General features: G+C 55.5%; 1 protein-coding gene across 3 annotated transcripts; it reads right to left on the minus strand.

Moving 5' to 3' along the window:
- Nucleotides 1-15,279, minus strand: MAN2A2 (mannosidase alpha class 2A member 2). 3 transcript variants are annotated; one of them, XM_083585469.1, is made up of 24 exons: nucleotides 14,739-15,027; nucleotides 13,800-13,954; nucleotides 13,110-13,367; nucleotides 12,033-12,177; nucleotides 11,521-11,692; nucleotides 10,829-10,956; nucleotides 9,995-10,168; nucleotides 9,402-9,588; nucleotides 8,646-8,823; nucleotides 8,196-8,398; nucleotides 7,904-8,086; nucleotides 7,661-7,775; nucleotides 7,392-7,459; nucleotides 7,070-7,235; nucleotides 6,453-6,689; nucleotides 6,233-6,355; nucleotides 4,920-5,034; nucleotides 4,425-4,558; nucleotides 4,168-4,309; nucleotides 3,312-3,445; nucleotides 1,996-2,073; nucleotides 1,572-1,766; nucleotides 948-1,058; nucleotides 1-682 (listed from the first exon to the last, which is right to left on the minus strand). In XM_083585469.1, the coding sequence occupies exons 2-24, from the start codon at nucleotides 13,929-13,931 to the stop codon at nucleotides 527-529; spliced, it is 3,534 nt and encodes a 1,177-aa protein (XP_083441595.1). In that variant the 5' UTR covers nucleotides 13,932-13,954; nucleotides 14,739-15,027; the 3' UTR covers nucleotides 1-526. The 3 variants fall into 3 exon arrangements, with proteins under 3 accessions (XP_083441595.1, XP_083441594.1, XP_083441593.1); XM_083585468.1 differs by lacking the exon at nucleotides 1,996-2,073 and adding an exon at nucleotides 14,316-14,608 and having other exon boundaries at nucleotides 14,668-15,017; XM_083585467.1 differs by lacking the exon at nucleotides 1,996-2,073 and having other exon boundaries at nucleotides 14,739-15,279.
- Nucleotides 15,280-15,816: the final 537 nt, after the last annotated feature.

Below are 15,816 nucleotides of genomic sequence, written 5' to 3' on the forward strand. Positions count from 1 at the left end.
CACTTTAAAAAACATTTTATTTTGTTTTTGTTTCCTAAAAACTTGTTCTGAACTCCAGGAAGCTCACAAGTTGTAACGCCCTTCCAGTGTTTGCTACATCATCAAGTCTGCCTCCCTCTTGAAGGAGCTGTGAAACGGAGCCTCCAGGGTGCGAACGTAGAGATCTCCTTTCCTGAAAGCTGAGAGGGCGGGACTGAGCCAAGATCTTTGCTGCTGCACCTGTTGCCACAGCATCCCATCCTGACAGCACAGCCAGTCACCTCCAGCATCCAGCACCCAACTGCAAGGGTTGTCGTGAAGCCTTTGCACAGGAGGCGTCACCATGCCAGGCCAGCCTGGTCTGGCCGGGCCTTTGGTGCCATACTGTCTTTTAGGAGCAGACAAATAAATAATGAGTCTCTGGATCCTGGCAGCCTCCTGGTGCTGGGCCACATCCTGTCTGCCTTGGATACCAGTGGGGGAAGTGCTAACGTCCAGTCCAATGCCTGACTGGCCAATGAAATCCAGTCTGGGCCAGCGAGATGTCTTATCCGAGACGGAGGCGGAAAGTGGCAATCTCCATGGGGTCCAGGTGGACAGAGGTGCTGTTGGGGGAGGTCGTGGCCAGCGGGTACATCAGCGTCAAGGAGGAGGGCTGCAGGGAGGTCAGTTCAAGGCCCTGGAAGAGGCCGCCCAGGGATAGCTGGTGAGGACACAAGAGGTTAAGAGAGGGGGGTCAGCGCAAAAGCAGACTCCAGTCCATGCATGCCAGAGGGAAGCAGCCTACCATTCAGTCAAGAAAGCAAAGCTCCAAGACAGCAAAACCCAGCATCGTTGGCTGCCTCTTGCAGTAGCCCAAGGAACCCATCCTTCCACCCTCCCCACAGCACCAGAGCTCTTGTTCTCCCATGGGTTGCCCATTCCTGCCCCTCTCTCCCTCAGAGGCATCATGGCATCTCCCCACTTACTGTGCCATGGGTGGTAGTGCAGTTGAATCCCAAGTTCCTGGCTTCCAGGCCACAGTCAAAGCCCTTTCGGTGCAGGATCAGAGCCGTCTCAGTGGAGGGCAGTGAATCGTCCTGGAGAGAAAGGCATGAGTATTGGTCATAGAAGGGGTGGGGGGAGAGAAAGCAGGGCCCAGTGCAGGGGAGAAGCAGGCAGAAGCTGGGTCAGGGTGAGCTGTGATTCCCACATTGGGCAAATGACTCTTTTTTTGTCCCTTCCAATGCTAACCTGGCTCCTGGTACATTTCTGAGCACGATTCAAAGTGTTGGTGCTGACCTTTAATGCCCTAAATGGCCTCAGCCCAGTATACCTGGGTCTTTTTCATAGTGGCACCTGCCCTGTGGAACGCCCTCCCATCAGATGTCAAGAAGATAAATAACTATACAACTTTTAGAAGACATTGAAAACTTTAAGAAGGCAGCCCTGCATCAGGAGGTTTTTAATGTTTGATGTTTTATTATGTTATGGAAGCTGCCCACAGTGGCTGGGACAACACAGGGATATATTATTTATTATTATTATTATTATGCTTCTAAAAAGCTGTGATTGATCCCCATCAGCGCCCTCCCACCCAGGGGGCAACTCACCTCTCCTTGCAGGGTGCGCAGGTTGAGAAGATGGAAGTCACAAGGCAGAGGGCCCGAGAGGGGCAGGAAGGGCCTCAGGGTGGGGGGCGGTGGCTTCTCCTGGGCAACAGGCATCACCAGCACCTCAGCATTCAGCTGCATGGAGGTCAGGTGGCTGAGCAGAGATGGGAAACTCGTTGCCTGGCCAGCTTCCGCCTGGGAAGGAAGGAAAGCCCAGCAATGACAGGCAGGTGTGTGTCCCACCCCCAGGGGCCAAAGATGCTCTGGGGGCCAGGAGGTCACCCACAGGAAGCCCGCCCTCCCGCCTTCTAAGCTATGATGGCCACTGAGCTAGGAGCCGGGCTACCACGCACACACGGGCACAGAGGTGGGCCCAGCAGCTACGTCACCACCAGCTAGCACACCAGACAGGGCCGGGTTTTACCTCTTGGCTGTTGGCCTCGTGGATGGGAAAGACCAAGTCTCTAAGCATGGAGGCCAGTTTGGAAAAGAAGCTGGAGCTCTGGGTGGAAATGGGGGCAGGGAGAGGGGCGGTGAGAACAGCCATGTTACAACACGATCCAAAGGTGCACAGCCCTTGTAGAGGAAGGAGGCCAGGAACAGGCCGTCTCACCTGGGCTGGAGGGGCTCCTGGCACACGTGGGGGGCAGGTTCCATTCCCCCAAAAAACCCTCTCTTTTACATGCTACTCAAGGCAACAGTCTGCTTCCCACTTCCCTTGTTTTGAAGCCTGCCTGCCATGGACTTCCTTCTGCTGACTCTGCATGGTGTTTCTTCCCCTCACTGCTCAGCAACTTTCTTCGGCTGCTCCATTTCACACACCCCAGGGCTGATCTCTGGGGACATTCATGCTTCTCCCTAGGAGAGACTGACTACCCCACTCTTTCCACACTCAGTCTTCTGCCTTTTCACCAGTGGCTGACAGGTGGAACCACCTTTACGTCTCTACTGCAATTATTCTGAAGGAGACCCTGCAGTTTGCCGTCTGAGAGCCAAAATCACTATTGCAAACACTGTTGGAATGTTTTGAATTTGTATCATCCAGCATTATTTTGTACTTGCATGCATCTGTTTATTCTCGGGAGCCTTTCGGCCGAAACACAACAAAGGAATCCTGTCTCCAGGATGAAGAGACTCACTTCTCCTTTCTCTTCCCAAACACAGCAGACAAAGATTGGAAGCGTTTTTGTGTCTAGCCTGTTTGATCTGACTAAAGTGCTGCTGGAATGAACAAATGGGTGCTCTGCAGTGTGTTGCAGGCAGGAGTTCGAAGGAAGAGCAAGGGAAAGGGCAATATGCTGAACATCCTGGCACAGAGGAATAATTTGTGCAATAGGGCAAATGTGGGGATTTGGAGCTAGTGCAAGGTTCCATCAGCCTGGGATGGGTGGTAGAACTTAAGACTTTTATCATGCAAGATGAACTCCCGGCTATGGGATCATCTGTGTGGGAATTGCTGTGGCTTCCCAAACACAAAGGAAAATTCTTCCTTAGGAGTGCTTGCAAGAGGTGCTGGTGCCCAGGAGATTGGCAAGCAGAAGCAGCCCAGTGCCACTCTTGAGCTGTAGGGCTGGCCTGGGCCCCAAAGGAGCCTCAGATTTCGTGTCCTTCTGAACGTATCAGATCAAACTCTGCACGTTTGTTGGCACTCTGAGAAACCCAAGCCAACTAGCAAGGGAGAGACAGGTGCCTGGGCAGAGTGGCCAGATGCAAGGGGTGCTGAGCACCCAGTCCTTGTACCTTGCTTGCCACGCTGTGTCGCTCCAGGAGGAGGCGGAAGCGGTTGCAGGTCCGCTTGTTGTCCTTCAGGCCTTGCCCGAGGCCACGGTTGTCATCCTGCATGAGGCGCCGGTCCAGAATCACCTCCAGCTGGCCTGGAAGTTGAACCAGGGAAGGGAGAGGAAGAAAGGGGGGAAAGTAAGAGGAGCTCCAACCTAGACAGGTGACCCACTTCCGACACACAGGCAGATCCTGCCAGCACAACAGCAGCTGCTGAAGCCCCAACACAGACCCCCTGCGGCTGATCTCCCATCCCACAAACTGCTCCTCCTCCCCATTCAGGCTTCTGGCTCAGTCCCAGGAGACCCTACTATCCCTAGAAATCAGAAGAACATAAGAGTCTGCTGAATCAGGCCCGCGGCCCATCTAGTCCAGTATGCTGTTCTCACAGTGGCCAGTCAGATGCCTGTGGGAAGCCTGCAAGCATGATCCGAGCACAAGGGGACTTTCTCCCCTCCTGTGGTCTCCAGCAACTGCAATTCAGAAGCATTGCTGCCTCCAATTGTGGAGGCAGAGCACAGCCAACCTGTCTACTAGTAGCCATCAATAGCCCTCTCTTCCATGAATTTCTCCAACCATCTTTTAAAGCCATCTAGGTTGGTGGCCATCCCTGCCTCCTGTGGGAGCGAGTTTCACAGTTGAATCTGCCTTGCAGGAAGAAGGACTTTCTTTCCTCTGTTCTGCATCATCCAGCTTTCAGCTTCACAGGATGTCTGCTTCCTAGTGTCTTGGGAGAAGGAGAAGTCCCAGGCCTGGTGCTTCCCGTCTGCAGCCACCCCAGGAGAGACAGCTTTGCCCACTGTCCCAACCCACTCACCACTGCTGAGGCTGGAGACGCCCAAGGCTTGGGCCGTGTGCAGCGTCAGGCGGCTCCGTGCATCTTGGATGTAGGCCATGACCGGCATGGGGTAGAAGTTGGCCTGGAGAGGCAGCTTCTTCAGGTACTGGCGGGGCTGGATCTGCCAGGAGAGGAGAGTGCTGAGAAGCCAAGTGGGCAGACAGTCTCTCTCCAGCCTCTTCACAAGGGCGGCAGGGTGTGTGTGTGTGTTTTCAGCCTCCCTCCCTGCCCATTACCTGAAAGCCGTTCAGGTCAGTGAAGAAAGTGCCTTTGCTCTCAATATCTGTGCTAAATCGCAGGGCCAGCTCCTTGTTGATGTGGTCTCGGATGTCCACCAGGCAGGAGATCTCTAGGGACAGGCCGTCGACCCCTGCAGGGAGGAGCTCAAATCAAGCAATGATGGGAAGCAGGGCTTGCCTGCCTGCCCATGAGGCAGGCGGAGGCAGCCGCCTTGGGTGACCGAAGTCCAAGAGGAGGTGCCCCCATGAGATCCTCAGCTGCCCCACCACCACTGTCGCTGGAAGAAGTGGCGCTGGCAGCGGCTTCTGCCATTGTAGTTGCTACTTTATGGTTGCCACCCTGGTAAGGAAGGCTTTGGCAGAGCCAGCACAGTGGGTGGGGTGGCACCTTCCTTTTTCGCTTCAGGCGGCAAAACAGGATGCATCGCCCCTAAGGCAGGGATGGGACAAGCTCTCCACTGCTGCTCTCTCCCAGTCCCCAAAGCCCCATACCTGCCACGTTGTACAGCCGGACCACCTCCTGGATGTGCTGGTAGTAAACGGCCACCTCTGAGAAAAAGGGTCCCTCCGTCACCCGCACCACTGGGGGGTCCTTGGGGACATAGGGCTGCAAGGGAGAGGAGCGTCAAGGGACTCTCTGCCACTAGAGATTCAGCAGATGCCTCCCATGCAAACTGTTTAAACACCTGCTGATTTTTTTAAAAAATTCTGCCAGGCCTATGCAAGCAATTCAGAGCAAGTCCTTCCATAATGATTATCTGATTGTCTGTTTTTAACTTTTGCTCTGCTTTCACTGTATGGTATTATGTATTTTTGTTGAAAACCACTTTGATTTTGATTTTTTTAATGAAATAGCAGCATGGTGGCACTGTGGTCTAAACCACAGAGCCTAGGGCTTGCTGATCAGAAGGTTGGCTGTTCGAATCCCTGCGACGGGGTGAGCTCCCATTGCTGAGTCCCTGCTCCTGCCAAGCTAGCAGTTCAAAAGCACTTCAAATGCAAGTAGATAAATAGGTACTGCTCCGGTGGGAAGGTAAACAGTGTTTCCGTGTGCTGCTCTGGTTCGCCAGAAGTGGCTTAGTCATGCTGGCCACATGACCCGGAAAAACTGTTTGCGGACAAACGCCGGCTCTCTCGGTCAGTAAAGCGAAATGAACACCATAACCCCAGAGTCGTTCGCCTGGACTTAACGGTCAGGGGTCCTTTTACGTTTACCTAACATTCTAAATAAATAAATAACCAGAACAGGCAGGCATTCTTACCAGGGGGAGGGGTCTGGATTTCATTTCCCATCATTTCTAACCTGCCTTCTCTTACCTCCCTTTTCTTACCAAAAGTTGCCCCTTTACCAAACATGATATGGGTTGCCTGGAAGCCCAAGAATGAAGCAGACAGAGAGGAACGTTGGTCCACTTGGGATATTTCCAGGGGCGGAATCTCTGGCATGGAGGACTCCACCTCCCTTAAAGGCATGAGTACAGCCTGCCCTAACCTGGTGCCCTCCAGATGTTCTGAACTACATCTCTCATTAGCCACAGGGTACCATATGGAAGTGCTGGCTGGGGCTGATGGGAACTGTGGTTCAAAATGTGTGGCCTGGCTATTTTGTCTTGAACTGTGTTTATAGTCCAAAAGAGAGGAAGTGGGCTGTCTCCTGTGCCAACCAAGACGATAATAATGCCAACCACAGAAAGTGAGATACCAACACCTGGTCTAAGCTGGGAATCATTTTCCCCCAACCAGCCCACCTACCCGGGAGATGTCCTACCAACCCCAGCCCCCACGGGGGCTAGCCCTGCCCAGACCTTGGCTTCTCCGTCAGGCAGGAAGAGGTAGGCACCGCTTTTGTCTTTGGTGCTCCGGGTCCCATAGATGAGGAACTGTCTGCTCAGCTTCTGCTCCTGGGCGTCGCCTGCCCGGTGCACACTCTGCCAGGGAACAAGTGGAGTCCTGGTGAGCACAAGGGGCCCTCCCCGTGGCCGTCAAGCTAAGCTGCACCTGTCCACCTGGTGGGCCTGTCCTCACCTTGAGGGAACCGCTGCCCCCAGAGAAGCAGGCTCGCATGTGCTGGTTCTCCAGGCAGAAGTCCTCCGTGACCGTAGGGATGACCCGCACCGGGAAGGCCTCATGTTTGTGCACGGGGAGGTCGCGCCCGTGCAGGAAGAGGCGCACCGAGGACTTCAGCGTGTTGTGGCTGTCAAAGGACTTGCTCAGCTGCAGGATGCTGAGGCCCAGGGCTGGCAGGCGCATGTTGATGGACACCTGTCAATCGGAGCACAGGCAAGGGCAGCAGCAGTTCCCATTGCTCCCCACAAGCACACACATTCGATGCACTACAAGGGGCCCAGCAGCAACCTCCAGCCGCCAGATGAGCAACAGAAGTCCCTGTACAAATCCTTGGAGATGGGGCATGCCAGTAAGGCTTAGTGCGCCCCAATGGTAAACTCACAGGAGCAGCCCAATGGGAAGATGGGAGCCCATCAGCATGGAAGGGCACCTGGGCACTTTCTCTAGCCAATTTCCACCTCTGACAACGAAGAGCCTGGTGGCATCTAGAAGATTATCAAGCTATGGTGCTCCCAAGCCCCAGGTGGCTGAACACTGTTGTCCCCACTTCCGCCTTCCTTCCCTCCAGGCTCTACCTGGTAGACATCGGGGGCCATGTCTGTGGCAGAGGTCCACTGGGCGCTGAGCTGCACCGCTAGGGGCTGCCCCTCCTCGTTGAGGACCCGGATACGAGGCGTGTTCACCAGCAGGGACACAATGCTCAGCCGCTCCTGCTCCAGGGGGTTAAACACTACCACGAACCTGCAACAGAGAACAAGGAGGTTGCAAGATTGGCCAGTTTGGTCCGTTCCTCCCAGGCTCAAGTCCGTAACCCCAGGATACCCACTTCTCTGTTGTGTCTCCTGCCTGCTCCCCACCCTCTTTTCTCAAGGGCAGCCCCCCACCCCCCTCACCCACCTGGGTGTTGCATCTAGCTTGATGATGGTTTTCTCTGGCAGAGAGTCCTGATTGAGGCGGGCCTCATCCTGGAAGAGAGAATGGGTCAGGTTGAGTGACCGTGGGGTCTAGAAGCACAGGGTGGGACCTGGCTGGGGCCAGCTCATGAGCTTCAGTCCCCTTGTCATGGTCCCCTCTCCCTGGGGGCAGCAGATCCAGGCCTCCCCACCCCATATCTTCTAGATCACTCCCTCTGGGCACAGAGGAGCAGGGGGCAGGCTGTGACTCACTGCGCCAAGGAAGGGCATCGCCAGGTCGTAATGGTAGGCCTCTTTATCTGCCAAGACCAGGTAATGGGCAGCATTGATGATGACCCGCTTGAGGTTCATTAGCGAGTGCAGCAGCCTAGAAGAGTATGGTGGAGGGAGAGAAAGATGGCCATGAAGCCATGGGGCACAGAGCCCCACTGCCACACCCTGGTTGCAGGGAACCCATGCCAGGCCTTACCAACGCAGGCCAGGCCTTACACACACCTGACCCCATAGTCCACTACCACTGCCTCCTTGGCAGTGCCAGTGATGGCATCGTGGTGCTGGAAGAGGCCCAGGTTGCGTCGTGCATCCGTCAGCATGGCATAGTCTGAGAGCGGGTACTTGCTGTCCATGCCAGCGTGGCGGGCATGGCTGAGAGCCAGGCTGTACAAGATTTCGGCACCGCTGGGGGGAAAGATGAGGGGGGGGGAGGAAGAGGCTTGTGAGTGAACCTTGTTTTCCCAGGAGAAGATGCCAGGCAGGGAGGCTCCTCCCTCCCTCACAGACCCCTCACCGGAGATGAGCCTCCAGCACCCTGCCCATGCTCTTGTAGAAGGGCCGGGAGGTGTAGTAGCCAGTCCAGTAGTGGTCCTCTCGGTCAGCGTAGGAGAAGAAGTCCCCGCTGACCACAGGGAAGCCGGGTGGGCGCATTCCAGGGACGATGCCCACTTGCTTGTACAAGGCGTCAAAGTAATCCGAGAGGGTCCCAAACTGTGCCTATGAGGGAGGCATAAGCTGAAACTGCATCAGAAACCTTGGGGGGAGGGAGAAACCCAGTACCTTGGGATGGTGGGGAGGCCCCATGCATGACAGGAGAAGAAACTGCCCCCCAGAGCCCCAGAAGGAGACTCCGCCCCAAGAATCAGGAGTGGGGCGCTCTGCAGCATCCACCTCTTTCTCTCAAGGGGGCAAACCACCCCACTCTTTCCCAGGAAGCGCCCCACTCAAGCCAAGGTGGCTGTACCTGCACATGGAGATCCGGGTGGGCATTGAGGAAGTCAAAGAGGCGCTGATAGTTGAGGAACTGGGCATCCCACTCCTGGGGCTTGTCGTAGCGGAAGTCGTCCCCCAGCGGCACCAGGAGCACTTTGCTGCGGTACAGCTTGGACTTCTTGCGGTACTGGTCAAGCAGGAGCTGTGCCCTGCAGAGAGGACAGGGGGTCAACAACCAGGAACAGGACATGCCTGTAGGCCTGGCTGACATGGTCTGATCTTCATGGCCAGAGCCAGAGAGACAAGAGGAGGCATCTAAACTATGGCACTTGCTGCCGCATGAAGCAGTGGTGGCCACCAACTTGGACGGCTCTAAAAGAGGGTCGTAGAAACTCAACAGGGGAGAAGGGTCTATCAATAGGTGCTGGTCACAATGGCTATGTTCTGCCTCTGAATACCAGCTGCTAGAAAGCACAAGCGGGGAGAACGCTGTTGCACTCTGGCCCTGCTTGGAGGCTTCCATAGAGCACCTGGTTGGCCACTGTGGGAACAGGATGCAGGACTAGATGGGCCTGTTCCAACAGCCAGGTTCTTCTTAGGAGATGCTGGAATCAGGAGGAGGAGGCAGTTGGTCAAATGGTCCCCAAGCACTCTGGGCTCTGTGGGGGCTGCATCATCCCTGGAGGCACAGAACCCAGCTAGGAGAGCAGAGGGCAGGTGGTCGATGGAAGAAGCAAGCAGGCCCACCACCCCAAGGAGCCAAGGATGACCACCAGAAGCCACTCACCGCTCAGCCACATTGGCACTGGTGATGGCCTTGGGGGGCACTTTCCAGGGGCAGTTGATGCGCCCCCCCGGCAAACGTTTGAAGTCGAACTGGCAGCAGATCTTGGGGTCGGGGCCGCAGGTGTGGGGAACGTCGTAGCTGTAGAAGGGCATCATGTGGCACAGGATGTCGGTGCTGGAGTCAGGATCTGAGGGGGTCAATGCCAGGGTCACTCTGTGCTGCTCAGGAAGGGCCCCGGGCAAACGGAGACTCAGGAACTGTCAGGAAGAACTTTCGCCGGCCACCCACAATGCAGACACACCAGCAACACGCAACAGCACACACCAGGCAAGGGAGGAGTCCAGAGCCCCACAGAAGGTGTGTGTGGAGCAAACAACTCCCAGTGGCGAGTGCTGACTGCAGTGGGAGGAAGCCCCAACTGTGGGGGATGAGGGACAAAGGACACATTGGCCTCTAATGAGGGGGTGGAGGACACTGGCAGCCAGCTGCTCCAGCTGCCAGGCTGTGAGGGGTTCGCAGGCAAGACTCTGAAGAGCCTAAAAGGGAGGTTGGGGCATAAACAATCCAGGGGCCTTCACTCACACACCCCTCACCCCAACTCTGCCGCCACATGAACTCCAGATTCTGGGTTGCTGCAAAATGCTTCTTGATGGCGTAGTGGACCCGCTGGATGAGCATGCTGGTCAGATTGGCACGACGCAGCAGGTAAGGCATGGTGGAGCTGTGGCCAAAGGGGTCCACTGCCCAGCCAGAGCGCGGTGTCACCCCTGAAGAGCAAGGAGAGAAGGCAGGCGTCAGCAGCAGAAAAGGCAAGGGCCTGTGTTTCAGATGCTGTAACCTGCCCCACTTCAAACACACATCTAGATTCTGAAGAGCCATATGAAACAGGAGGCTTGAATGTTCCTATGCAGACAAGTTATAATGTGGCATGCCTTGTACAGTGGTACCTCGGGTTACAGACGTTTCAGGTTACAGACGCTTCAGGTTACAGACTCCGCTAACCCAGAAATTGAACCTCGGATTAATAACTTTTCTTCAGGATGAGAACAGAAATTGCGTGGTGGCAGCACAGCGGCACTGGGAGGCCCCATTAGCTAAAGTGGCACCTCAGGTTAAGAACAGTTTCAGGTTAAGAATGGACCTCCAGAACAAATTAAGTTCTTAACCTGAGGTACCACTGTATCTTGTATCCTTTGGGTCTGGCAAAGCAACAGAAGCTCTGCAGAACTACACACAGCAGAGGGCTTCACTATCCCCATCCAGTCTGCAGACCTCCATGGTGCTTCTCTCCATTCTATGCCTCCCGCCACTCTCAGCGCTTCTGCCCGGCTCAAGCACTGGCTGTCAGCACAAATGTAGCTGGTGCCACCCCACCACCCCGATCCGCCCGCCCTCCAAACTTGGCCCAGTCTGCGCACAGCACTCACCAATGTTCTTCTCCAGCCACTGGTGACCCTCAATGAGCTGGTCGATCATGGCAAAGTAGTGGGAATTGGCTTCATCTGGCATCACCCACCCGCCAGTTGCCATTTCTAGCTGCCCATTGCCTACAAGCCTGTGAAGGAGAGATCAGGGTCAGAGGCAACCACCACCAACAGCAGCAGCAGCCCAAAAGTGGACCTTCCCACAGAGGAGGCAATCAATCAAGCCTGCCACATGAATATAAAGCCTACTTCAGAATACATCACTAATATCTCATATCAAATGTAACTGATCTGTGGAAAAGACTTTACAATGTGAAAAAAGAGACAATGCACGTACTTTTGTAAATGGAGAAAATCTTTAATAAAAATTATCTTCCTTTTTTTAAAAAAAAACTTACTTCAGACTTCTCATTTGCATGAAGTATGTTCTTTCCATAAACATTTATGTTGTTATTATTATTTATTAAATTTCTATAGCCCCCTTTGTCCGTGGATGTCTGGGTGGTTCACAACATAAAAATACAAGATAAGAATACAAGTACTGTGTACGCCACACCTTGAGCTCTTTGGAGGAAAGGTGGAATATAAATGCCTTTTTAAAAAAATGAAAGAAATATTGTTCTAAACATCTTCCTACCAACCATCCTAAGAGAAGGAAAATGATGAGAGTTAACCCCTTCCTCCCCTCTTATTACCTGCGGACAGCAGCCCGTTTCTGGGCGCTGATGTTGTCCCACCATTTAGAGAAGAAGGAGATTTCGGACCAGATGAAGCGTCGTCGAGGATCCTCCTGCAGCTTCACCACCATGCTGTTGAGGATGTGCTGCGTCTGGTCGAAGTAATACTTGTCAAATGTCTTGATCCAGCCTTGGGGAAGCAGAAAAGGGAACATCACTGCAGGCCTGTTTAGAGCAGCCTTCCTCAACAAATTGCCCTCCAGGGACTCTGGACTACAACTCCCATCAACCCCTTGACGGCACAGCCAATGGCCACCAGATTGGAAGAAGGTCAACGTACCTCTTCCTGCACACACATTTCGCTTCCTATCTTGGGTTCTACAAGTGCTAGAGACTCTGGGGATTGTGGCTCACTGGGGTGAGGAGGTTGCGACTGAATCCCCTGCCTTTCCTGCAGATGCGCCTGGCTACAAATGAGCCTCTCACCAAGCAATGGGGGAATGCTGTCTGCCACCCCCCAGCTTGCTTACCTGGGTCGTTGTGTGAATGTGGCACCACAAACACTTGCAGTGGTTCGGCATCCCATTCATGTGGCTCATAAGTGATATCAAAGCCTTGCTTCCATACCCCACCATCCTGGTTGTCATAGGGGAGCAACGCAGACACAGCCAACATCTGGGAAAGGACAAGAGAGTCAAACCAAGGCATAGCAATGGAAGAGTCTCCTTTCCACCCACCCCAAGCCAGTCTGTCCTTAGCAGCCTCGCAGCTCAGGGCACCAGCTACTCCCCTTGCCTTAGGAGGCCCTGGGTTCTGTTTGTGGGCTTCCCACCGGGGCATCTGGGTAGCCACCGTGAGAAACAGATGCAGGACAAGATGGGTCACTGGAGGTGTAAATGACTATCATACTTTGAAAAGCTCAATGGATCAAGTTCATCCATTTTGTTGAATTAATAGTTTTAATTGGATTTTGAATAAAATGCAATTAATTGTTACTGTCCTGAAATTAATTGTATTATTATCTTCAGCGCTTTTTTAAAAAAAATAAAAAATATTTAGGGGTACTCTTATTTTCCTACTCATATTGAAATACTGCCCCTCAATGAGGCCAAACATAGATTCACAAAATGTTTAGGGGTATGCATACCCCTGCGTCCCCCCAGAAAAAAGCATTGACTTCCTTAACGTGTTGTGAAAACAACTGTTCTGAATAATCCTTTTCATAGAGGAGAAGTGTCACTGGGAAGGAGTTTAGGGTAGCATAATTTTGGGAACCGCTGTGCTGTCATGTGAACACCAAAGGCACAGGGGTCCTGCTTCCAATCACAAGTGCTATGTTCTCCCTCTCCCTCCACCAAATAACACCAGTTGCGGGAAATGGCAGGAGGGGAGAGAGTGCTCTTGTGCTCAGGTTCAGCCCCAGGGTTTTCCTACTGGGGCATCTGGAGGACACTGCAAGAACAGGGTGCTTGGCTGGATGGGGCCCCCTTTGGGCTGATCCAGCAGCAACTAGGTGCTTCTCATGCTCTTCACTCCCCTTCCCCCCTCCAACTCTTTCAGGCAGCACCGTTTACACAGTCCTGTCCCCCACCCCCAACCCAGCTGACCTGCAGGTCTTCCTTCTGGCTGTTGCTCTTCAGTGCAAACTGACAATCCTGAGAGGAGATGGAGTAGAAGCTGGGTCGGCTCTCGGGAGGCAGGACCCAGGAGCCATTGGGCATGTGGAAAGGCAGCACCACCGGCTGGCCCTCCGCGTTGGCCGTCAGCTCCAGCACGGAGTCCTTGATGTGGCTGATGATTTCATGGTTCTCCTCCAGGAGCTGCTCCAGCTGTTCAATCCGGTTCTGCAACACCGAAATCTGGCTCTGTGCGGGGGCGGGGGAGAGGACGAGGAGCAGAAGAGGTGGCACAAGCAGGAGGAAGTCATGAGCAGCCTGCCAACACTCAAGCCTGCCTGCCTTCTTCCTTGCCTCCCTTTGCCAAACACTGCCCGGCTGAGCAAAAAGGGACGTCCAGTGTGGCACAGCCACCTTCCCACTCTTGAAAGCAGTTGTGCAAGTGCAGCCAAGGGACATGGGCTGGGGAGGAGTTCTTTAGAGTGTGGCAGGGGGGCTGCCGCTCTTCTCTGACCCTGCCACTTTGGACCAGAGATTGAGCCACTGCTGCGGAGACAGTCAGGGACCCCAACCCGCCAAGTCACTCTTGGAAGCCCTTGGCAGTGGCTCCTGTGTCTCTGCAAAGGGCACAAAGAGGGCAAAGCAGCAGGTGGAGGAAGGTCTTGCCCGCAACACACTTACCCTAGGGAAATTGCCCCCATTCTGGTGCCGAGCAGGATCATGCTGGACCCTGTCCAGCATCAGATAGAGGGAGAAGACAGCCACACAGAAGATGGCTGCCCCACACACCGTCACCTGCTTCTTCAGCTTCATCCCGGGGGTGCCAGAGGGAACATCTGCAACGGAGCCAGGACAGGACAGGTGTAGGCATCAGTCCAGGCGGGGGCACTTCTCTGGGCACTCTGAGCCCCCACCTCCCCCTTTGGGCTCCCTTTTGCACCAACGCAGCCCCCTCCCACCACACAAGGCCAAGGACCCCCATCTCCCCGGAGATCTCCCCTGTACCAGGGAGGCCTTGCCCAGGCAAAGAAGCCTGCCTGGCATTGCCCAGCTCCTGCTCCTCCACAGCAGGACTTGGTGGGGCCGCCGGCCTTTCAGCTCGCTGCCCCACCAGCCGAGGAGGGAGCCCAGAGGCGCCAGAAGCCGAAGTCGCCAGGCCTGCGCTGTCCAGCTGGGAAGGCACCGGCGCCCACTCACCTGGCCTGTTGCTGGAGGGGAAGCCGCGGCCTCTCCCTCGGCGCCCGAGCGCTGCCTGCAGCAGGCGCGGCTCCCGCAGGCCGAGCGAGCGCCGGCCGCAGCGGCCGCGATATTCTTAGCAGCTGCCGGGCCTGGAAAAGGAGGAGGAGCCGCGGAGCCGGGCCAGGGCGTTGGGGCGCTCACAGCGGCTCGGGAGCTGCACGACCCGCTTTTCCTCGCCTGTGCCCGAGCGGGCAGCGCTGCAGGTTGCTCGGGCGCTCCGAGAGAGAGGGAAGGGCCGGGGCTCCGGCCAGCTGGAGGCGCATCGTCGCCGGGCACTGCTCGGTCCCCCCCGGCCCTGCGCCTCCCGAGCTGGAGTCCCCCGGGCCGCACGCAGCCCCGTCCCCGCCTCGGGGCTGGCCTTGGGGTGGGGAGAAGGCTTACTTCGGGGCAGGTCTTGTTCAGAGCAGGCGCCTCGGAGCAGCCCCGGCGTGCAGCCGACGCCGCCACCGGCCTCTCAGCGCAGGGCTGGCCATGGCGGAGGCGCAGCAAGAGCGCGCAGTCCCCGCACCCGCGGAGGCCACCAGGCTCCTTCCACAGAAGCCCGCGGCGAGTCCCAAGACGGAGACCGGAGCCTGCCAACAGTTCGCTATTAATAGAGAGGCTCTTCCCTCCAAGCTGGCGAAGGGCGCCGTCGGCGGGCCGGGCGATCACGTTTCAGGCAGGGAGAAAGAGAAGAGGAGGCGGCCGCTGGGCGGGCGGGGGCTGCTGGGAGTCGGAGTCCGAAATAGCAGGATCGCGGGGAGGCGAAGGAGCCTCCTGGTGTCTTCTGGTTGCCCCGCTCCCAAGACCCTCCTGCTCCTGCTTGGGGTTTCTCCCCATAGAATTGGGGCCCTGTGGCTTCCCCCCACCCCGCATGTGCAGAAGGGACGAGGCGTGCAGGCAGAACCAGGCGTGGGTGGGTAGCTATTTATTTATTGCGTTTAAATCCCACCTTTTTTCTTTAAGGAGATTAAATCCCACCTTTTTTCTTTAAGGAGATTGGTTCTCCCTCCTTCCAAAGCAATCTTATGAGGAAGGTTGGGCTGAAAGGCAGTGCATGGCCCAAGGTTACCCATTGAGCTCCATGGCTGAATGGGGGATTTGAACTCTGTGGTTTCCTAGTTCAGCACACTGACCACTGCCCCACCCCTGACTCTAGTGTCAGACTAGTTGCCCATGGCAATCCTGCTTGTCAGACTACGGAATGACTCTTCCCTTCCTCCTCCTCAGCCCTCCTGAGAAGCCCCCTGGGCTGGGTACAGGAGAAGGGCAGCTGCCTTGCCAGGCAGAGGGCAGCAGGCATTGCCAGTCAGTGTGGACGATACTGAGCTAGATGGGTTCTGTGTAAGGCAGCAGCATCCTGTCCACCTGTGATTTCTGGAAAGATCTATATCACCTTCAGAAATGGTAAGTCGGTGGTAGCAGCAACATTCACTGGGTTTTGAGCATAATCCCCTCTTTCTAGGCATCAGCTCTATCA

The sequence above is a fragment of the Podarcis filfolensis genome, assembly GCF_964270895.1.
Source record: "Podarcis filfolensis genome assembly, chromosome: 14".
NCBI classification, from domain to species: Eukaryota; Metazoa; Chordata; class Lepidosauria; order Squamata; family Lacertidae; genus Podarcis; species Podarcis filfolensis.